General features: G+C 50.0%; 1 protein-coding gene across 3 annotated transcripts in view; it reads left to right on the forward strand.

The window, feature by feature from the left end:
- The window catches only part of LOC143487531 (RNA-binding protein Musashi homolog 2-like), a 36,093-nt gene extending 13,851 nt beyond the window's left edge, over positions 1 to 22,242 (forward strand). The window contains exons 2-6 of one of the 3 annotated variants that reach the window (XM_076986500.1): positions 2,145 to 2,204; positions 11,181 to 11,360; positions 15,054 to 15,208; positions 18,807 to 18,885; positions 20,935 to 22,242. In XM_076986500.1, the coding sequence (XP_076842615.1) occupies positions 11,279 to 11,360; positions 15,054 to 15,208; positions 18,807 to 18,848 (279 nt within the window). In that variant the 5' untranslated portion in view covers positions 2,145 to 2,204; positions 11,181 to 11,278 and the 3' untranslated portion in view covers positions 18,849 to 18,885; positions 20,935 to 22,242. The remainder of the gene's footprint in view (positions 1 to 2,144; positions 2,205 to 11,180; positions 11,361 to 15,053; positions 15,209 to 18,806; positions 18,886 to 20,934) is intronic. The other 2 variants (XR_013124287.1, XM_076986499.1) reach the window with 2 other exon arrangements.
- Positions 22,243 to 22,962: the final 720 nt, after the last annotated feature.

Genomic DNA, 22,962 nt, shown 5'->3' on the forward strand with positions numbered 1-22,962 from the left:
GAGAGAGAGAGAATAGAGAGAATAGAGACTATAGGCTTCACTAAGCTGTTGCTTGGCTGACGTCCTACAGGGTACATGGTGCGACCTTCTTTCTCCTTGCTCTGTGCTAATGCGTCAGGCACAGAATTTTACTGTTCCCAGATCAGTGTTACTCCTTTTCCATAGACAAAGGCCTGCTTTGGCATACTGTAGACAGTGCAACCATAGACAGATCAACAGTATCATAACGTCCAGTAAGGTAGGACTGAGCTATGTAGGATTTCTGCAAAGAACAGCAGTGTTACCATGGACATCAAAGGAGTATACCTGTAAACAACCCAGTGTTACCATGAACATCAGAGGAGTATACCTGTAAACAACCCAGTGTTACCATGGACATCAGAGGAGTATACCTGTAAACAACCCAGTATTACCATAGACATCAAAGGAGTATACCTGTAAACAACCCAGTGTTACCATAGACATCAAAGGAGTATACCTGTAAACAACCCAGTGTTACCATGGACATCAGAGGAGTATACCTGTAAACAGCCCAGTGTTACCATAGACATCAAAGGAGTATACCTGTAAACATCCCAGTGTTACCATAGACATCAAAGGAGTATACCTGTAAACAACCCAGTGTTACCATGGACATCAAAGGAGTATACCTGTAAACAACCCAGTGTTACCATAGACATCAAAGGAGTATACCTGTAAACAACCCAGTGTTACCATAGACATCAAAGGAGTATACCTGTAAACAACCCAGTGTTACCATGGACATCAGAGGAGTATACCTGTAAACAACCCAGTGTTACCATGGACATCAGAGGAGTATACCTGTAAACAACCCAGTGTTACCATAGACATCAAAGGAGTATACCTGTAAACAACCCAGTGTTACCATAGACATCAAAGGAGTATACCTGTAAACAACCCAGTGTTACCATAGACATCAAAGGAGTATACCTGTAAACAACCCAGTGTTACCATAGACATCAAAGGAGTATACCTGTAAACAACCCAGTGTTACCATAGACATCAAAGGAGTATACCTGTAAACAACCCAGTGTTACCATGGACATCAGAGGAGTATACCTGTAAACAACCCAGTGTTACCATGGACATCAGAGGAGTATACCTGTAAACAACCCAGTGTTACCATAGACATCAAAGGAGTATACCTGTAAACAACCCAGTGTTACCATAGACATCAAAGGAGTATACCTGTAAACAACCCAGTGTTACCATAGACATCAAAGGAGTATACCTGTAAACAACCCAGTGTTACCATAGCCATCAAAGGAGTATACCTGTAAACAACCCAGTGTTACCATAGACATCAAAGGAGTATACCTGTAAACAACCCAGTGTTACCATAGACATCAAAGGAGTATACCTGTAAACAACCCAGTGTTACCATAGACATCAAAGGAGTATACCTGTAAACAACCCAGTGTTACCATAGACATCAAAGGAGTATACCTGTAAACAACCCAGTGTTACCATAGACATCAAAGGAGTATACCTGTAAACAACCCAGTGTTACCATGGACATCAGAGGAGTATACCTGTAAACAACCCAGTGTTACCATGGACATCAGAGGAGTATACCTGTAAACAACCCAGTGTTACCATAGACATCAAAGGAGTATACCTGTAAACAACCCAGTGTTACCATAGACATCAAAGGAGTATACCTGTAAACAACCCAGTGTTACCATAGACATCAAAGGAGTATACCTGTAAACAACCCAGTGTTACCATGGACATCAGAGGAGTATACCTGTAAACAACCCAGTGTTACCATGGACATCAGAGGAGTATACCTGTAAACAACCCAGTGTTACCATAGACATCAAAGGAGTATACCTGTAAACAACCCAGTGTTACCATAGACATCAAAGGAGTATACCTGTAAACAACCCAGTGTTACCATAGACATCAAAGGAGTATACCTGTAAACAACCCAGTGTTACCATAGACATCAAAGGAGTATACCTGTAAACAACCCAGTGTTACCATACAGTAGTATTACTGCAAACAGCAGGGGTGTCATGTCAGACGGAAAGTTGGACAGCAGGGCAGTGTCATGGTGGACAGGCTGGCATGTGTATTAACAGGGTCGTCCCGTGTGTGTGTCCCCCCCCCTTGTGCGGCAGGTTTCCCGGCGACGGCGTACGGACCGGTGGCATCAGCGGTGGCAGCTGCGCGGGGCACAGGTAGGGCGGGCCGTGGAGGAGGAGGGGCCCACCACGTGGCGTACCCACAGAACCCGGGGCCAGGTAAACACTCTGGCCGCGCAGCGTTCTGTGTGGCAGCCACAGTGGCCGTTCCTCTTCGTCTAACCCAGCACCCACACCAAACAACAGCCTTCACACACGGGCAGCTTTAACTGCACAAGCACTAGCACGCTGCCCCCACAACTCCTCCCACAACGTCTTCTGGAGTTACTGCGTTGTAATTTAACCTCAGTATTTAACATTCCTCCCATCCTACCCAGTGAAACATATTTAAAGGTGCAATACACACACACACACCCATCCATTGATCAGCACAGACTCACACACACACACACACACACACACACCTGCGTGTCTGAGTGCATCCAACAGCGCTGCTATTATCTATACCAGAGGAGTGGGAATTTTCCATCCTCATCACTCGTCATTGATTGGCTCGTCAGCCTGATGAACAAATCTGCCTTAGTCCTCCTCTGTGGCTCTGGATAAAATCGATGTCTTCTCGGGTGAGACAGGCCGCCCGCCATCGACAGGCCGCAGAGTTCAGCACCAAGGCGACAGACGTGCGGCACGATGGAGTGGGGGAGGAGGTGGTGTTCCTGGAACGTCATGTTTTGCCATTAAGCACCGCCCTGGCACAGGGTACCTCTGGGCATCGGGCTGTGATTGGCTGGGCAGTAGTTGTGGTCTCCCATCATTGGCCCACCCTGTTTTAAGACCGCCTGCTCAAACACGGTCCCAGGTTGAGACCAGGTGACTTCAAAACCAGTAGACCAACTGTGAAAACAGTGTTTTTAGTGAGAGTAGTTACACTTCCAACCCCCCCGAACAGCCCCGCCCTCAGTACAGGCCCTGCCCGAGAGCTCGCTGTACTGACAGGATAGTAAAAGGTCTTCACTGAGGTTTAATGGTTTGGGCCACTACAGATGAATATGGCAGAGGTCCTTAAGTATGTGTTCTAGTGCAGAGAGCACCCAGCCTTGAGAAAGGTGGGACTCTACTTCTGTACAGTGGAAAGGCCCTAAAGGTGTAGCGTTGCATTACTAGCACAGTGAGAGCAGAGGAAATGATGCCATCGTGTGCATGTGTGAGTGATGGAGAGATACTGTGTGTGTGTGTGTGTGTGTGTGTGTGTGTGTGTGTGTGTGTGTGTGTGTGTGTGTGTGTGTGATGGAGAGATACTGTGTGTGTGTGTGTGTGTGTGTGTGTGTGTGATGGAGAGATACTGTGTGTGTGTGTGTGTGTTCGTGTGTTCATGCCCTTCTGTTCGTGTATGTGACTCATCACTGATGCTAGTGTGTGAAATGTATGTGTGATGTAATCAGCACGTGTGTTATGATGTAGCAGCAGAGCACCAAGGGCAAGTGAAAGGCTGTGTGTGTGTGTGTGTGTGTGTGTGTGTGTGTGTGTGTGTGTGTGTGTGCGTGCGTGCGTGCGTGCGTGAGTGTGTGTGTGTGTGTGTGTGTGTGTGTGTGTGCGTGCGTGCGTGCGTGCGTGCGTGCGTGCGTGCGTGCGTGCGTGCGTGCGTGCGTGCGCGTGCGTGCGTGCGTGTGTGTGTGTGTGTGTGTGTGTGTCTGTGCGTGTGTGTGTGAGTGTGTGTGAGTGTGTGTGTGAGAGAGTGTGTGGCTCCTCTCCAGCCCCTCCCACTCCTCTGATGGAAGCAGACGTACCAGTTTGCACTGATAGGACACACCCATAAGGGGCGTGGCCTTTTTCATCAGTGTCTGAGCACACTCTTCCTCACTCTTCTCCGAGCCGTAGACCGTCATGTCTGCCGCCCCTCGCTGCCCTCCCCAAACACTGCAGCTCTTCCAACAGCACCTGTTCTGTTGAGTTAATTCTAGCCCTACAGTTCACTCTCCTCAGGTGTGGGGTGTGCAGACGGTCTGCCTCTCCCAGCAGAGTGAGTGTCCCCAGGGCTGGCCTGATCCACGCTGCCCCCTGGAGGCCAGTCTCTCACTCACAGCCTGCCTGCTTCAGCCTGCATGTGTTTGACGTCACACTGGCACATGCAGGTCTCCTCTCTCTCTCTCTCTCTCTCTCTCTCTCTCTCTCTCTACTGCTTGGGCTAAGGCAGTCCGTTGTTGGAACGCGCGTCTCCGTGGAGGTCAGCAGGACATCCCCCTCCCCCGTGTCTCTTCTCAGGCCGTGTCCTCCGGATCGATCCCGCCCTGCCCCGGCCGCTCTTTAGAGCTCACCACGGCTCACCACGGCTCACCGTTCAGTGCTCGTGCTTCTCCCCCTTTCGTTTTGCTTACCTTTTCACGGGTGGGTGTCTGTTGTTCGTTTGCCCCCCCATTCCTCCTGCGCTCCCTCGAGACTAACGCTGGCCACAACCCTCTCTTCAGCGAAACAGGATGGGCGGGGTGGCGTAGCTGCCCCCTGCTGGCCCGTGAGGGTCCCCACGAGCCCGGAACACGAGCCGAGAGGCCTCCGGGATCATCTGCACTCGGTCCCAGCAGTAGGAGAGCCTGGTCTCCCTGTGAGTCTGGCTGTAATGAGGACCATTCTGTTCCTCCACTCGGTGACGTCTCCACTCGTGAGGTCTGGCTGAACTCACGCTTACTCTTGCTGGCCAGATAACTTTCCACTGTCCAGGGATCTTTATACATGTCACGATGTCAGTGTCATCGGGCCAGTTCGGTGCCTGTGCTGCCATAGCAAGCTAAAACTGGATACACACACACACACACACACACACACACACAGCTGCTACCCCAGCCTATGTGCCTGTGGAGGAGGAGCAAAAGTGGCTCTGCTTCAGGGAGCTCCACGTGCCGGGGGTCCCAAAGCCCCAAGATAAATGTTACACAGAAAGGTTAGACAGTCTGCCCCCTGTCTTCTGATCCATGATGGACTCATCCGCACAGCTGTGATGGGCAGATGCTCACACAGGGCCTCTGGGAGGCACCATCCACAGCGCTTCAAAGGGGGGGCCACACACTCTGGCGGTGCTCAGCTGTGGTCTGCTTTCATCTCTCCGCTCGTGCAGGCAGACGAGAGGCCTCAGAGGACCCCCCCCCCCAACACCGTACCCTCTCTGCCTTACCTTTCAAAAGGTCGGAATGTGGTGCACTTCTGAGCGTTTTCCCGGCATCCGTCACCGGAGTGGCACCGTCCCAGACGCTCGGCAGTGGAGAAGCCGCAGGAAGACGTGGGCTTTGCTCAGTCGGGCCGCCCCAACCAGGACTAGCCAACGCAGGAATAAATCTTCCGTTAAAATTCATTAGCCAAGCCTCTCTGAACACAAAATGACAAAATATGTATTATTTATGAAATGTCGGCACTCTCTGTAAGAGTGCTCCAGTGGTGTTAATTAGTCACCCGTTCTGTCAGAAAAGGGCGGTTTTAAATGGAACGTGAAAGTGAAGTGTTGGCCCGTTCTGGGTCTTCATGGGTGCAAGTGAAGAAGTTAATTATAGTGGCTCTGAAATTCAAAGCTCATTTGGAGAGATCTGTGACAGACGTACTGACACCCGCCACAGCAGACCAATGAGTGACCACCCGCAGGTGCGCTGACCGCCATTGGTGTGCAAATACAGTAGAAGAGGTAAACTCTGTGTGTGTGTGTGTGTGTGTGTGTGTGTGTGAGAGATTGGTGCCAGAATAGTCACAGACTTAAGTCTGTATTCTTAAACACCACATACCCCTCAAATCAGTCCCACAGAGGGGAATATGATGGTCTGCTTGGTTCTGTGTGTGTGTGTGTGTGTGTGTGTGTGTGTGTGTGTGTTTTCTCTCCTTCAGTCTGGAGTGAGGGAAAAAGCAGTACTTTCAGGGCAGTGGTTTAGAATTCCTCCCCTGAGGCAGTCATCTGGCAAAGTGGAAATGAGAGAGAAGCATTTATCCACTTGAAGAGAGTCACTCGCGTGAAGGAAGCCTGCCGTGTGTGTGTGTGTGTGTGTGTGTGTGTGTGTGCACGCACGTGTGTGTTGCGTGCGCGTCTGTTCACGTGAGTGTCTGTGTGTGTGCGTGTGTGTGTGTGTGTGTGTGTGTGTGTGTGTGTGTGTGCACGCACGTGTGTGTTGCGTGCGCGTCTGTTCACGTGAGTGTCTGTGTGTGTGCGTGTGTGTGTGTGTGTGTGTGTGTGTGTGCGTGTGTGTGTGTGTGTGTGCACGCACGTGTGTGTTGCGTGCGCGTCTGTTCACGTGAGTGTCTGTGTGTGTGTGTGTGCGTGCATGTGCATAAGGCAGAGACACGGTGAACGGTGACAGACAGCTGAGTATCAGTAGGTGCTGGCTGGGGTTTGAAGATGGCCGCAGTCCGGGAGGTGGGCGTCAGACGGGGAGGAGCAGTGATAATTATCAGAGATGAGCCTCTCCCAGCCGTGCCGCTGGACCCGCTGCTCCGGTCGCCACGGCAACGCCGACCTACTCATTTGTTTTGTAGATGAGTAATTACATCCAATTAGACGGCAGGAGGGAGAGAGGGAAAAAGAAATGGTGAAGAAGTGGTCTTTTGTTTCAGGCTGATAGCTGGAATATTAATAATTGGATGATGAGGGGTGAGAGGGGTGGAGCTCAGATCTGAGAAGCAGCTCCCAACCTGTGTTTTACTGCCTAATGTACTATCAGAAGTCTGTCTCCCTCTCCACCTCTCTCTCTCCCTCTTCATGTCTCTCTCTCTCTCCCTTTCCACATCTCTCTCTCTCCACCTCTCTCTTTTATACGTACACCCACCCTCAGGCATTATGTACAGTAAGAGAGGAGTTCATGTGAGGAGCACTCTGCTTTGTGAAGGTGCTCTCGCTGTAGTGCGTGGAGAGCTCTGGGCCGGGCTGTCGGGCAGCAGCGTGGTGCTGTAGTGCCAGAGTCAGACACCTGCTCTTTTCCCAACATGCACTGGGCTCTCAGGCAGTGTCACTGCAAAACCCAGGTGGCGTGGTGCTGTGACCAGCTGGGTCCTTCCTGACCCCCCCATCACCCCATCAGCCCATCATCCTGTTTTGTTTCTCCGAGTTTCTCAAAGTTTGAGGTCCGTCTGAGCCAGAACATCTGTGATGTCAGAGTGACCAGCAGAAGGCAAAACAGTTGCAGTTTTCTTTCTTTTTCTCGTGGTTGACCTCATGTTTAGACCCACACGTGCGGAGACGCGGAGATGTGTGCGTACGCCCGCACTCCCACCATAAGCTTTACCGCCCTGCAAGCCGTCTGCTCCGTCCTGCCAGACCCTGGTGGTCGTGTTGCTGATGCATCTTGGTGCCAGATGTCCACTCTTCTCCACCACGCCTCTCCGCCGTTAGGAAGCTCCGCCCACTCATCCCCACCACATCAGAGGGAGGGGCTGCAGGTCTGATCTTCCTCTTCACCTTTTGCCCAAAGTAATTGGTTAGTAGGAAATGAAAGGAGTGTGAGCAGGACCATCACGCCACCGCTCCTCTCCCACACGCCTCCTCTCCCACACGCCTCCTCTCCCACACGCCTCCTCTTTAACACTCCTGCCATGTTCTGAAAGCGCCGTTCTCTTCCGCCTCCCTCGTCCTCGCTGCTGTTTTTATTCATGTCCTTTTACACGGATGGTGCCATCATTAGAGGCAATCTACCTGAACAATAAAAGCCATCCTGAGCACCTTTATTAGATGAGGCATCCCCCCGCGACACACTGCTGACGGCTAATTGTCCATGTCAGAGCAAGCAGTGTGTGTGTGTGTGTGTGTGTGTGTGTGTGTGTGTGTGTGTGTGTGTGTGTGTGTTTGTGCGTGCGCGTGCGTCTGTGTGCGTGCGCGTGTGCGTGTTTGTGTGTGTGTGTGTGTGTGTGTGTGTGTGTGTGTGTGTGTGTATATGTGTGTGTGTGTGTGTGTGTGTGTGTGTGTATGTGTGTGTGTGTGTGTGTGTGTGTGTGTGTGTGTGTGTGTGTGTGTGTGTGTGTGTATATGTGTGTGTGTGTGTGTGTGTGTGTGTGTGTGTGTGTATGTGTGTGTGTGTGTGTGTGTGTGTATATGTGTGTGTGTGTGTGTGTGTGTGTGTGTGTGTGTATATGTGTGTGTGTGTGTGTGTGTGTGTGTGTGTGTGTGTGTGTGTGTGTGTGTGTGTGTGTATATGTGTGTGTGTGTGTGTGTGTGTGTGTGTGTGTGTATATGTGTGTGTGTGTTTGTGTGTGTGTGTGTGTGTATATGTGTGTGTGTGTGTGTGTGTGTGTGTGTGTGTGTGTGTGTATGTGTGTGTGTGTTTGTGTGTGTGTGTGTGTGTATATGTGTGTGTGTGTGTGTGTGTGTGTGTGTGTGTGTGTGTGTGTGTGTGTGTATATGTGTGTGTGTGTGTGTGTGTGTGTGTGTGTGTGTGTGTGTGTGTGTGTATATGTGTGTGTGTGTGTGTGTGTGTGTGTGTGTGTGGCAGGCCGCCATTCCCCTCCCCGTGGCTTTCGTCTGTCGCGTCATGAAGTCTCCACCCTGAAGCACCGCAGGGGTCGCAGGCCATTGGGCGGAGCCTAGACGGCAGCCGATAAGGGGCGGGACGGGTTGAAGGAGTTATGGGCGGAGCTTGTTCTTGGACCCGCCCATGCCTTTGCCCTCCCCGTCCGCTTTAACAGAGGCGTTTGTGGCGAAGGCCTTTTGTAAAGGTCGCCGCTTGTTTGTTATTAAAGAATCTAATTAGAGAGAGGAGAGGAAGCCGGGGAAGCTGGTCTAATTAACGGGCGAACACTCTGAAACTCAAGGGCGATTGGCTGTTGGCATGCTCTCTGGAAGAGGATTAAACTGGTGGGAGGGTCTCCTGTTTTGTGCAGTACTCCCTCAGCGCAATTAAAGTGTGGCAGTAAGGCAGCATGTTGACCATGAACGACCCTCTCGGGCCAGCGGGACCCTCTCGGGCCAGCGGGACACTCGGGCCAGAGCACCCTCACCCAGCGGGACACACTTGGGTCAGCAGGACCCGAAGAAGACTGGGACAGGGACGAGGGCGTTTGCCTCCTGCAGGGTTTCTCTTTGAAGTCTCTGTGCCTGTATCCTCCCTCCCTCCATCAGGAAGCCACATCTAAGCACCGTCTAAGACCTGCAGAGTGGTGGCTACTGATGTGTGTTGGGGTGGTTATAAGTACAGCCTCGGAGATGTGTGTGTGTGTGTGTGTGTGTGTGTGTGTGTGTGTGCGTGCGTGTGTGTGTGTGCGTGTGTGTGTGTGTATGTCTGTGTGTGTCTGTGTGTGTGTGTGTGTGTGTGTGTGTGTGTGTGTGTGTGTGTGTGTGTGTGTGTGTGTGTGTGTGTGTGTGTGTGTGAAGGAGCAGGCTGTGTTGGAGGAGCCAGTGATGGTGGTTTAAGCACCTGCAGCTGTGCAGCACTGAGCACAGAAGTATGTTGGAGTGTGTGTGTGTGTGTGTGTGTGTGTGTGTGTGTGTGTGTGTGTGTGTGTGTGTGTGTGTGTGTGTGTGTGAGTGTGTGTACACGCACCAGCTGCCTGATGGAGGCATGTAAAAATGGGATTCAGCAATGGACAATGGCACGGGTGGCTTGAAGCTTTGTGAGCGTGCGTGCACGTGGGAATGTGTGTGTGTGTGTGTGTGTGTGTGTGTGTGTGTGTGTGTGTGTGTGTGTGTGTGTGTGGGCACACAGGCACACGCGTGTGCAGGTGCAGCCGTGGTGAGTCAGCTGTCAGAGCCCCAGTGTGGACTGCGTGCTCCTGAACTCCTGGAGGGGATGAGTCACTAAGGGAGCAGAGACGAGCTCGTCCCCCGCCTGTCTGCGCCATCGCGGGGACCCTGCGTCATGCTGTGGGAGACGCTCGGGTGAACTGCACCCAGAACATCCCAGCAGGCTGCCAGCTCCTCGCAAGCTATTCAGGGTCCAGTAGAGTCTGACTTCTCTGGCCTTGGTAGGATTAGTATGACAAATTGACCCTCGCCAGCCTTAGAGTGCTGCATGTACATTCAGTCAGGATCATGTCATAGTGTAGAGGTTGTGGTTCATTTAAAAGCCTGTGAGTGCAGGTTGTGCTGACCACAGGATCACTGTCTAATGTCCTAATAAATGAAGAGTTCTAATGAAGTAGGAGGTGAGTGTATATAATACACACACACACGCGCGATTTTCAAAAAGAAAAAGTAGCTAATGCATAGCCTCTTTTCACACGCTCATCTCTGTTGGAGTGTTGGAGGCCCAAATGGCAACACGTGAAAACACACACACACACACACACACACACACACCTGCAGGGACCCCCTGTGTTGGCAGTCTTGCTTCTCTCTTGAGTGTGTTTGTTTGAATGGTTGTCTTTTGTAGCAGCACTGCAGTCCCGATTTAGAGGCCCGAGAGCCTCCAGCTCGGCCCGGCTCGGTCGATGGCTCTTTCTGAGGCGCTGCTGATCTGCGGGCCGGGTGAAAGGGAGCTCGCTTTGTAGCGCGGAGCCTCCCTGGTGTTAACGCCCACTAACCCTGAATTTGGCCTTCTGATCGCACGCCAACGCTCCGGGGCCCTGGTGCTGCCTCTCACAACAGAGAATCGATTACTGACGCCAAATTCAAGTTTCCGTCTCTTGAACGGAAAATAAAACGAATATTAAAGATGATTTGAGAAGGAATATGACATGAGGGAAGACACAGAGCTTCTCGGTGCGGTTAACTTCACAAGGGTTTTAGGGTTTGGTGTGTAGGCTCAGGCAGCCAGTGCTCACGCCCCCCCCCCCGAACTACCTTGGTTGTACGCTAATTGCACCCGTCTCTGAAATCCAACAGGTGGGCCCGAGTTCACGTGGCACAAAGGCCCACCATAGAGGAGCCACTAGTGCTTGGTGTATGCAGCCTCCTCAAGACACTCTCCGCACCACACGCCATACACGCCACGCCCACACCACCTCCACACGCCACGCCCACACCACCTCCACACGCCACGCCCACACCACCTCCACATTTCTGTGTGCCATGAGTTTTTTCCCCACCCAAAATAATGGCGCCCCACCCCTCCCATCCTCTTCCTTTTTCACCCATCCCCCCCCAACTCCGCCTTCACCCTGTACTGTATCTCTCAGGCTTCCCCGATTACGGGTTTTATTCCGCGCCCAGTGACCAGCGGGGGGCGCCCTGCTCCTTTGCGGACTATGGCTCGCTGGGGCCCCAGGCGGCCCAGATGCTGCAGAGCGAGCAGGCAGCGTCGGCCTGCAACTCCCCCCTGCAGCAGCTGCACAGCCCGGATCAGTTTAAGAGCCCAGGTTGGTACGCCCCCTCTCTCCCAGACCTCTGTAGCCTCTCTTTCACACAACCCCCCCCCCCCCCCCCCCCTCAGATTGTTTGAGCCACATCTGCGCCGACTAACACACCTTACTTACTCCTTTTGTTAAAGAACAACAACTAATGTTTGTGATCACCTAGAACCTGTTTGTGTTCGCGCCCATTTTGGCCCGAGATGCATGTGGGATTTATTTATTTATTTATTTTTTCTCCATTTTTTTCCTTGTAGAGGACACAGTCCTGTGTGTGTGTGTGTGTGTGTGTGTGTGTGTGTGTGTGTGTATGTGTGTGTGTGTGTAGATCCATTATAATCCACCACCACCACTTCTACTACCCCACCCCACCCCGTTTTTGCACGTAGGCACACCCTGTGGATGCATGTGCACCACACAAGCATGAACCCTGGACAAAGCAGATGACCCACCGCCAGCCGGCACCTCCTCCCTGTCTCCTCCCCACCTCCTCCCTGTCTCCTCCCCACATCTTCCCTGTCTCCTCCCCACCTCCTCCCTGTCTCCTCCCCACCTCCTCCCTGTCTCCTCCCCACATCCTCCCTGTCTCCTCCCCACCTCCTCCCTGTCTCCTCCCCACATCTTCCCTGTCTCCTCCCCACCTCCTCCCTGTCTCCTCCCCACCTCCTCCCTGTCTCCTCCCCACATCCTCCCTGTCTCCTCCCCACCTCCTCCCCGTCTCCTCCCCACATCCTCCCTGTCTCCTCCCCACATCCTCCCTGTCTCCTCCCCACATCCTCCCTGTCTCCTCCCCACCTCCTCTCTGCCTCCTTTCGCCTCTGCATGTTCTCAGAAACACACCTATCTCTCCACACTGTTCTGAGAGTGTGGTAATTCAGGCTTTTTAGACCAAAACACAAACAAACCAGAAGCCCCAAACTCCAGCTGGATTCAGCTACGTCGGTGTTTGTTCGTTCACTAAGGAAAGCGTGTTCGGCTCCAGCTGTTTGGAGCTCACGTGTTTTGCCGCAGGTTCAGTGTGGGGCGATTAATAGCCTGTGCTGCCACACCACGTAACGCGGTGATGTAGCGCGGTGATGTAGAGTGGTGATGTAGCGCGGTGATGTAGCCTCGTCTGTTGAACGGGGAGCATCATATCTAGGGCTCAAAGGTCAAAGGTGCTGCCACCCACTCTACGCCCTGCTTGTCCTCCCCAGTGATCAGTGTTAATAAGGCCTGCTTAACGCCGCCTGACAGAGATCCTCTGAACACGGACCCTCTAACGTTCATTCATATTTAGCTGCTTTAGAGATTTCGCTCCGAGTGCTCCTTTAACCTCAGTGTTACAGATGATACGTGACCTCCGCCTTTTTGAATTGTCACTATAACTGCAAAATCTCCCTGGATACATGAATTTGGCCCTGGTGGCATTAGTGAAAGCGCCTGCAGTGTTTTCATCACTGAATGAAAGCCCTCCCCTCCCGGGCTGCCTGCACTCCTACACGTAGTCGTAGTGGGTCAGGTTTCAGCAGCTGCCTCCAGGGGGCGCCCTTCTCTGTTTGCCCTGAGGGCGTGTGGGGCTCCCTGAGGGCGTGTGGGGCCCCTGAGGGCGTGTGGGGCTCCCTGAGAGTGTGTGGGGCTCCCTGAGGGAGTGTGGGGCTCCCTGAGGGCGTGTGGGGCTCCCTGAGGGCGTGTGGGGCTCCCTGAGGGCGTGTGGGGCTCCCTGAGGGCGTGTGGGGCTCCTTGAGGGAGTGTGGGGCTCCCTGAGGGTGTGTGGGGCTCCCTGAGGGCGTGTGGGGCTCCCTGAGGGCGTGTGGGGCTCCCTGAGGGCGTGTGGGGCTCCCTGAGGGCGTGTGGGGCTCCCTGAGGGAGTATGGGGCTCCCTGAGGGCGTGTGGGGCTCCCTGAGGGCGTGTGGGTTCACTCCCTGATCAGGAGCAGTGTTTTCAGACTGGGTCTATGCATGTGCTCCTGCTTGTTCGGTTCACGTTTAGCGCTCTGCTGTTTAAATTGTATCCCAGAGTTCAAACTGGCCATGTTCCTCCAGTGTTTTATCTGGCTTTATCAGACAGACGTTAATGATCCTTCAGTTTTATTTATTACTATTTTACTCCCCTCCCCAGCGTCCGAGACAGAAATGCACATTTCTGTCTTAGTTTTTGCAATATATGACAGTAATATTGCTTTCAATATAGGTTGAGAACATTGAGAGATAAAGTTCTATTGGATTAAGGCGATACTTGATATGAGGTCCTGTCAAACTGTCTCCTGTATCTTGGTTGCTGTGGCAACATAGACATAATCAATGGATTGTGGGTCTTTTAGGGGTCATATCAAAGCACTTTATCCCACAACCTTATAGCGAGTGTGTGTGTGTAGGTATGTGTGTATTTTTGTCATATTTATGTTAGAATCACTTAGCTGTTAGTCCCTAAATAAAGGGAGAGGTATTGCCCGACCAAACCCCCACCCCCCCCCCCCCCCCCCCCCCCCCCCCCCCCAAAAGCCCCCAACCGCTGAGTGAATGAATGTCTCAACTGTGGGCAGCGATGCAGGACTTGGGACTCACCTGTGTCCTCAAAAAAAATCCTGCTGTGTAATCGCTTGCCCGCTAGCTTAATTAGCATGGGTGCCGCTAAGCTACCAGTCAAAGCCAATAAGAGTAATTCGTGTTTGCCTATTAAAGTTAATAGCAGGAACAGTCTAGCCCCAGGGTTTAAGTTGAAACATAAATCCTTTCGCTCACAGCGAGTGCGGGGGAGTGGGACAGCCTGGCTCTCGCCTCCACACAATCCACCAATTATAGTAAATGAGGATTACTGTTGAAACTGAAAATGCCAGTAATTGCTTTATAAGCAGGCCTATTAGGAAGAGTTCTGTCCAGATAAGAGCAAAGAGTCTGCTCCTGAGAACAGCCTGCAGCTAACCAGGGCGCTACGCCTCCATCTCTCCCTCTCATTACAGCGCTAGGAAGGTCAGCTACGGTAGTTTGGGTTTAAGAAGCAGGTGTGAGGCGTTAGAGAGGTGTGTGTGTGTGTGTGTGGGGGGGGGGGGGGGGGGGGGGGCGTTATTGCATGTGTGTGTGTGTACATATGATTAAAAGTGATTAAAAATCACATTTCTGCAGTGAAATGTATCATATATGGTGTGTGTCCGACGTGCAGGTACACAGTCAGGGTGCTGGTGTGCAGGGTTTCTGTGATCAGTTGTTCTAGTCTCCCAGTCCGCCCGCCCGCCCGAACCCCCCGGCCCCGCCTCCGCACGAACCCCCCGGCCCCGCCTCTGCACGACCCCCCCGGCCCCGCCTCCGCATGCCTAGCTCAGGTCGCCACCCCTCACACAGCACACAGGAGAATGTGGCCTTTGCTAATGCCCGTGGGGGCCATCAAAGATATTGGCCTAATGCAAGATTAATGACATTCCTGCAATTCACAATATAACCATGAAAGCTGTAGCAATTAGCAATTACAAAATCTAAAGGTAACGTAAATCCATACATGCAGTCAAAGGAATAAATACTAGATTTTTCACCTCCACTCACTTTGCTGGTCTTGTTCCAAGTAATATTCTGAGAAATTAATATAGACTTACATGTCTAAAATCATATTCTCTCACATAAATTTTGCTTATGTCAGTGTAAATATGTTTGCCAGTCTGTGCGTCGCCTTGTGCTTGATAGGACCCTAAGGAGTTCAATTGCCTGTGTGTGTGTGTGTGTCCACAGGCACTAACCCCCCTCGACCTGGGGGCTTCCCCGGTGCCAACAGCCCAGGGCCTGTAGCGGATCTGTACGGCCCAGCCAGTCAGGACTCTGCTGTGGGCAACTACATCAGCGCCGCCAGCCCCCAGCCCGGCTCCGGCTTCAGCCACGGCATCGCTGTGAGTGTCCCTCACACCCCCACACCCTGCCTCACACCCCCACACCACGCTCCGCCCCTCATGTCCCACCCCTCACGCCACACATAAAGCCTGGTTTATACTTTCGCGAGTGACCATAGTGCGTGGCTCCGCCCACCTCGTGCGACCCTGCGCGAACGGTGGAAGCGTTTATACTTTCTGCGTGCAGTGTTCTCCGAAACGATATGTGGTAGTATAAAGAAACACCCCTCAAAAACAGGAAGGAACATTTACCTGATGAATTTTAATGTTGCTTTGTGTTTCAGGTTTGAAAGTGCTGGAATTTAGGCTAAAGTACTTTAAAATGCTTGAAATTGTAACTACTTCATTTCACAACAAATAGTTGTATTACGTTAACAAATAAGAGCCTCTTGTAATTCCAGAACGAAACACGAGAGAACGTGAAGACGTTAAGATTGGGCGTTTTGAAAATAAACAACCATTAAATAATGTGATTAAAAGCGAATAATTTCGAATCATTTCGAGTATATGTATAAATATTTAACTTATTTAAGTTTATCGTGCTGGGAAATATTGAAATGGACCTTTAAAGTGACGTACAAGTGCTTTAATTCCACCTTGTAAAGGTGTATGAACCCTGCAAACATGACTTTGTCCATCGCGCTGAAGCGCGGCGCGTGCGAAGTTACAAAATTTGTAACGACCTCGCGAATCAACATCACGCGAGGCCCTCGCGCACGGACGGAGCCACAGCGATTACGTCATTTTCGCCGTGCGGACCCTCACGACGCGTCAAGTATAAACCAGGCTTAACGCCCCTCACACTCCCACCTGCCATTCTCACACCAGCTACCTGTAGCTGATTTTACTCGAGTCTTGATGAGTGACTGTGAGACTGAAGGAACTGCACTCTAGCCGGAGAACCTTTCTCTTCCTGTCTGCATCACGGTGTTTCTCTTCCTCGTTTATATTCTCGCCGCCTTTAATGGCCCCCGGTTTTTGATTGCCTCAGACTCGGGGACGAGGAGTCCAAGTTTGATTGTGTGTTCCTTCCGTGTGACCCGCTTAATGGCAGACACTTTACTGTCAATGCAGCAATTTAAAGGAGAGGGCTTCAGACGGCCCGTCGGCAGAATTAGCAGCTCGGTACCCGTCCCCTAGAAACACTTGCGCTGATGGAAGAGAGAGAGAGTCTCTGGGTAATCCACAGCGAGGACCACGGCCTGCTGCTGTTCAGAGCGGCTAGCGTCGCGACGACTTGGGAGACCAAAAACTCCACACTACCAGGCTGGCAATGAGCAAACTGTCAAATTCAGATGGTCCCCATAACAAGCAGATGCTTGTGACACCATATCTAAACAAAAGCACACAGCCGCACTAAAAGTGGCTTTAATTGGCTCTTTGCTGGAAAAGCACCGACTGCGTCTCTGAATGTCACAGATGTCAGGTCCCATTTACCAACCGCTGCAGCTCTCAATATTGTGTTGGGGGGGGGCGGGGTCTGCATTTGTAATGAAGTGCCAAATTGAAATTCAATTATTCACACGTTCATTCCCGCACAAATAACTCTCTTAAGCAGCTCTGGGGCAGACGGGGTTTATGAGGAGGTGTCTCGGTCGTCCTGGACCCAGTCCACAGGCCTTTTGTGAACCCGGCAGCCACTTTGTCCCCCGCCATTGTATTTGGTGAATAAAGCAACTAATAATACAGCTATCAAGTAATTATCCTCACCGTGCAGATCACTACGCGTCAAAGCTGGAAGCTGTGTTCACTTCCTCTTCCCACGTGTGCCTGCGTTTCACACGTCGACTGCACTGGTGGTTAAACACATCGCTGGGCTGAACACCGGCACCTCACAACGGGCACACGTGCACCCTGCGTCCGTGGTTACGGCTGCCGGCATGGATGTGTCTAGACAAAGATTTCCTCAGCGACGAGGGATGAATGTGTGCAGCTGTGAAGGTTTCAGGTTAAGCTGGGAGATCTTGACGAGACTGGGCAGGCAGGGGGTGGGGCCTGTGGGTCGGGGGTGGGGGTGGGCTTGAGACTCTGGCATCGGGTGCGCCAACAGATAATGTCTCCGTGTGGCACATTAGCGCGGGAAATGGCGCAGAACGCAGAGCGCTTCTCTCCGTTTACTTCGCCGACACGTGTCAACAATTAGTGTGCAGCAGCGACGGCGCCAGGCCCGCTTCCCGCCGGACGGGTTATGCTAGTCATCTCTCGGCTCGGCGACGTAGACACCGCCACAGGGTGTCGCGGGCGATCAGTCTCCACACATGTCCCAAGGTGCTTGGCGTACTGAATCACAGCGTTGAGGCCCTCCCCAGCCCCACCCACCACGGGAAAGGCCAGAGAGGATGGAGGAAGAGCCCAATACTGCAGGACTCCACTGACATGAGTGTGGGTGGGGGCATCCTCATCGTCGCCCCCTCTGCCTGATTAGAGAGGCCGACGTCTTCCGCTTGGGCTCACGCTGATTTATTCGTACGGATTAAAGTCGGGAAGTCTTACTGACATGCTGCCGTCATGAGCACAATGGGTTGATGACAGACGTGATAAGGGGCTGCACGTCCGTGTGTATGTGTGTGCGCACGTACGTGGTTTTTTTTTTGACAGTTTGCCTTTCCTGCCCCCTGAATCCGCCGCGTGGGCGGTTTGCCTCACAAACGCAATCAGCAAATCAGACAGTCCCGAGGATTTACATATGGAGGGGCAGAAGACTGATCAGCAAGAGAGCGAGAAGACGAGACAGGACGCATTTCCTCGTTTACTTTACTGTTACGGACTGACGGAGGGTTGAAGTGGCAGGGGCCACGTGCCGGGAATGTTCTAACGGTTCTCCTCACGGCAGGAGTGAGGGCCTCTTCATGCCCAACCCTCTGGACAAAAATCACACCCGACACCACAGAGGCGTGTCGCAGTCATCGTGAGCCCCGTGATTACCAGTGGAGAGCTGTCGTACAGCTTTGTGGCTGATCTTTATGATTCTGACCATCTATTGCGATCCACCTCACTTAAAGAAATTGTTCAGTTCGACTGCATACCTAGCTGATGGGGAATGATGGCTAATAGCTAGCGTGGCTAAGAGCTGATGAAGGCTGGTAGTTACAGCGGCGCCTGTGGAGACCAGCTTGCACAGGCGGATTTGCTTCAGGCTAACTGGACTCTGCTGGCTTTTAACACTTCCAGTGCAGTTAGTGTTTTGGGGTGGATATCTTTTATTCCACATGTTTCTTTTCTCCTGCTTCTTTAAATTTTAATTTAAAAAATGACCTCTTGACCTTCAACCATAACCCTTTCAACCCTGAACCCCAACAATATCCACTTTCTAACAACTCACATTTTTATCAAACCTGATGTCCTGATACATGTATAAATGGATGTTATTAGCCCAAATTAATATGAATTAATTAGCTGTTTTCATTCACATGCCTAGAAAGATTATGCAAGTGTCTATCTGTATAAAACTGTTTTGTACAGATTGATAAAATTGAAGTGAATGTTTATGGAATCACACTGGTGTTGCCTTGATTCATTCTACTGTTCCTGAGGATCAGAATGTTCTAAAGTTTTGCTCATGGTGATGACGACTGACATGCACTAACTCTGCCTTTAGGGTCCTCTGATTGCGACAGCTTTTACAAATGGATACCATTGAAACCTAACAGGTGGTCGGTTGCCACATCTCAGTGGAGGTATTATGTTTTCTTTATATAGCTCAATAATCCCATCTATCTCACTGTCTGTCTTTATGGACTTATTTCATTCTTAATCTCGCCTCCACCTGTTCCCATTTTTTATGGAACTATTGCTCCATATCTTCCCGTCCTGACTCCTGGACATACAGTGAGATGCATGACACGGCACAATGATGTCGTTCTCTGTAGAGCTTTCCCTCGGCACCTTTCTTATGCATGCATGCACGCACACACCCCCATACGCGCGCACTCACCCACCCATACACACACGCGCAATCACACACCCCCATTCAGACACACCCATACGCACACACCCATACGCACACACCCACATACACAAACACACCCATGCGCCCACACACACAAACCCCCAAGCCTTTCATTTACAATAACATTTGTTTAATTCGCTCATGGCTTGCAGGTAGAGAGTTTGTCCCATTATGTTGCTTTCTCCTCTATTATGCCCAGTGAGGTTGTGTGTTTTCCTGTCCAAGCTTTCTTGACAGTATGGCTGATATTCATTGCTGCTCTTCATGTGCACCTGTACTGCAGTGGTCTGTTAACAGGAGAGAGTGAGATTTAAACGAGCTCTCTCCTCATCTCTACTTAACTCCAGTCCTCTCCTTCTCTCTCTGCTCCCCTCTCCTTCTCAACTCATCTTTCCTCTTCTCAATCTCATCTTGTCTCCTCATCTCCTCACCTCTTGCCTCCTCTTCCGTCTCACCTCCCGTCTCGTCTCGTCTCGTCTCATCTCCGTTCCTCTCTTTTCCTTTTGGCCCGTGCTCTTCTCTCCTCTCATTTCCTGTCCTCTGGCCTGAACTCTGTTGTGGGAGGGGCCGTGTCCGTCCGCCAGCCCCCTCACCCTTTACGGCCCTGAATATTTCAAATCTGTGGAGCATCAGACCCCACTCTGGCCCCCCAGTACCCTGGCCTCCCACGTCTGCTCAGATTACTTCTGCTACAATGTGCCCCAGTTTTCCACAGACTGGAAACAGATATCTGCCAATCTGTGTACTCCCTTCCCTCTAAACCCTTGCCCCTCAACAAGACATCAGCGAAATGAAATCCAACAAACAAGTTATTGGACAAAGATGCAAGTCTACAATCTTGCAGAATAATGACACAAGGCCTTGGGGACTGGATTGCCTGTTGCATGACAAATATTGTAGTTTTATTGGGGAGAAAGCAGCAGTGTCTTCGGGGGGGGGGGGGGGGTGGGGGGGGGGGGGGGGTGTGGGGGTTCTGCATGCGAACACCCTGTGTCCCACTGCCCTGTCTCCTGGCCCGAGCCATGACATCGTGCCCTCCAGCCTAAATAAAGAAACAAATAGCTGCACCTTAAAGGTGACGAGGGGGAATTTTATGTCAGTGTTCAAATGTGCATGTTTAATTATCAAAAACCAGCTCACATTTGGTGTGATGATTTGTAAGGAGTTTTTGTTTGTTTAACTGAAGCCCAAGATCCTGTTTTCATGTGTTGCTTCTAACGTTTGCGGGCACATGAGCAGACTGTCAAGGATGAGTAACGTTTACTCACATGAGCAGACTGTCAGGGATGAGTAACGTTTACTCACATGAGCAGACTGTCAGGGATGAGTAATGTTTACTCACATGAGCAGACTGTCGGGGATGAGTAACGTTTACTCACATGAGCAGACTGTCGGGATGAGTAACGTTTACTCACATGAGCAGACTGTCGGGGATGAGTGAAGTTTACTCGTGTTCCTTCAGAAGAGGTCAAGCGTGCCTTACGAGTGGCCAAGGGTTTGGAGGCAACCGATTATTCATTGTTCACCTTTAAGGTCAAAGAATATGTGGGAACTGGAGCATGGAGATTATTAGAGACAACATGCATCAAACTGAAGTACTTTACCGTAATGTAAATTCCTAGGATTATATAGAGAATATATTCCAGAGTATATATGTACACAATTTATATGGTACACATGAGCACATCATGTGAATGGAGAACATTCATAGCTCTGGTTATACAGCTGTCAGAAACTGGCGATGAGAACTTGGTTTGTGCTTATTCTGATTCACCAGAGCATGTGGAGGTCCAGAGAAGACGGGCCGAACTTTCTGACTGGCCGTGTACAGGTGATGTCATGAGCACTGCAGCGTCCCACTGGTTAAAGGGATTTGGGGGTGGCACCATGAAGACAAGAACAAACGAAACGTCAAGATCATCTCAGAAAAGAATACAACTGCTGTACCATAACTCACACCGTGTAACTACAGAACACTTATTTTTTCCCCTTCTTTATGACATTTTTCTCATATTTTTTTCTCATAAGTTTTTAAGTTAACTTTTGCTTTTATTCTGTTTCATTTGCATTTTTGGTTGTGGTCATTATTATTATTTTTTCTATTCCTTTAGAGGTTTTTGTTTTTTTGGGGGGTGGGGGTGCATTTTGTCAAATGACATGTGACAGTGTTTGCTGGTCATGTCTGAATTACCTTTGGTACCAATTCTTGTAAAAGATCCAATTTTATGGCGTCATATTTGCACAAAAAAAGGTTAAAGATACCCATTGATTTTTTGACAGAACATTCAGTACATTTAATTTCAAGTGAAAAAAGAGGGAAGCTGAACTAATCAATCTTAGTAGCTGTTTTTAATTCTCGTGATGTCTCATTGTTGATCATAATTACCTATTTTTGGGCAATACAAAGAGGACTCCAATATTTTTATGGTCCTTTTTTTTTATAAGTGTTGTTTTTGTCGTTTAGAAAAAGATGTATACTATGACATTTTTTCAGATGAATACATTGTGAATTCAGATTTAAGAAAAAGAAAATGTAACTGTAAATATTCCAGTCATTGCATATAACCAACTCAGAATGAAAAAATACAAACAAACAAACAAACATATTTTTCTGACAGTGTGTCAAAGAAATTGCTCCAGGGTGTGAATAAACAAAAATAAAATATAGGTCTTAAAAAGATGATTATTTAGGTGTCACTCAAATAAAGTAAGTACCCCAGTGACAAATATGATCTATTGGATAGCTGTTGGCTTGCTCTGTAAATAATAAAGCTGAATAATTTTACAAGTGTCATACCAGCATATTTACAAAACGGTGACTACAGGGCACTGCTTAGAGTGGCGTCAAGATTATTTTAGTTGAGTCTTTATTCTCTGCTGTAGAGATTCAAGCTCAACAGAATCTTCAAAACAACAATTACTGAATCCAAAGCACACTGTATGTAGTGTTTAAACAGAAGGACTCTGAATTCAGTCCAGAGATTTTAGCCTACTCTGCGTGTCCACAGTTTTATACTCCTCACAAGAAAAAAAAGAAAAAAAAAGGATAAGAAAAAATTGAGAACGTACTATGTTATTTGGTTATCTGGTGGTGTTTGTCTTTTCTACTGAGTTCACGTTGCCTTTGGAGCTCAGTAACTGGAGTGTCACAGGTGACGCATAAAAGCTTTTTGATTTTTTTTTTTTTATTATTATTGTTTTTTTTTTTTAAGTCAGTTCTTTCAAATGAATTGAGGCAAAGCAAATGTTTTTATACCATACCTCAGTCCTGTGAGTTTAATGATGAAATATGGTGAGAAAATTAATTTATTTTATCGTTTTATCTGAGAGTTAATGGGCAAAACATGCTGATTGAGTATGAGGGTAAAACATTGCACTGTGACCAGTAAGAAACACCTGACCACTTTCTCTTTGCACATGTTAGCTGTTTTGGATTGTCCTTGACTAGGGTTTCATGTAGGAAGACTTGGTGTGAATGATACTGATCCAAGTGGCTCCAGGACAGGTATAGAACAGGCCAAACGACACGCAATCTTGACAGCTCACGCTCGGACTTCATTTCATGGATATAGCCAACCTCGAATCTAAAATATTGACGTATTTTAGATGCAGCCAATAGTGACACTGAAAACAACGCTCACGCAGAATCATAGCTGCTGGGCTGATTTCCTTGTACGTGTAAGGACTGGTGTTGGTCAGTGGAATGACATTTAACGACATGATTTGAACGTGCATATTGTTGGAGGTGATGATTTGATTGATGTATATTTGTACATTAGTCTCTTGTTTCCTGCCGCACATGTAT

The sequence above is a fragment of the Brachyhypopomus gauderio genome, unplaced genomic scaffold (genome assembly GCF_052324685.1).
Source record: "Brachyhypopomus gauderio isolate BG-103 unplaced genomic scaffold, BGAUD_0.2 sc47, whole genome shotgun sequence".
NCBI classification, from domain to species: domain Eukaryota; kingdom Metazoa; phylum Chordata; class Actinopteri; order Gymnotiformes; family Hypopomidae; genus Brachyhypopomus; species Brachyhypopomus gauderio.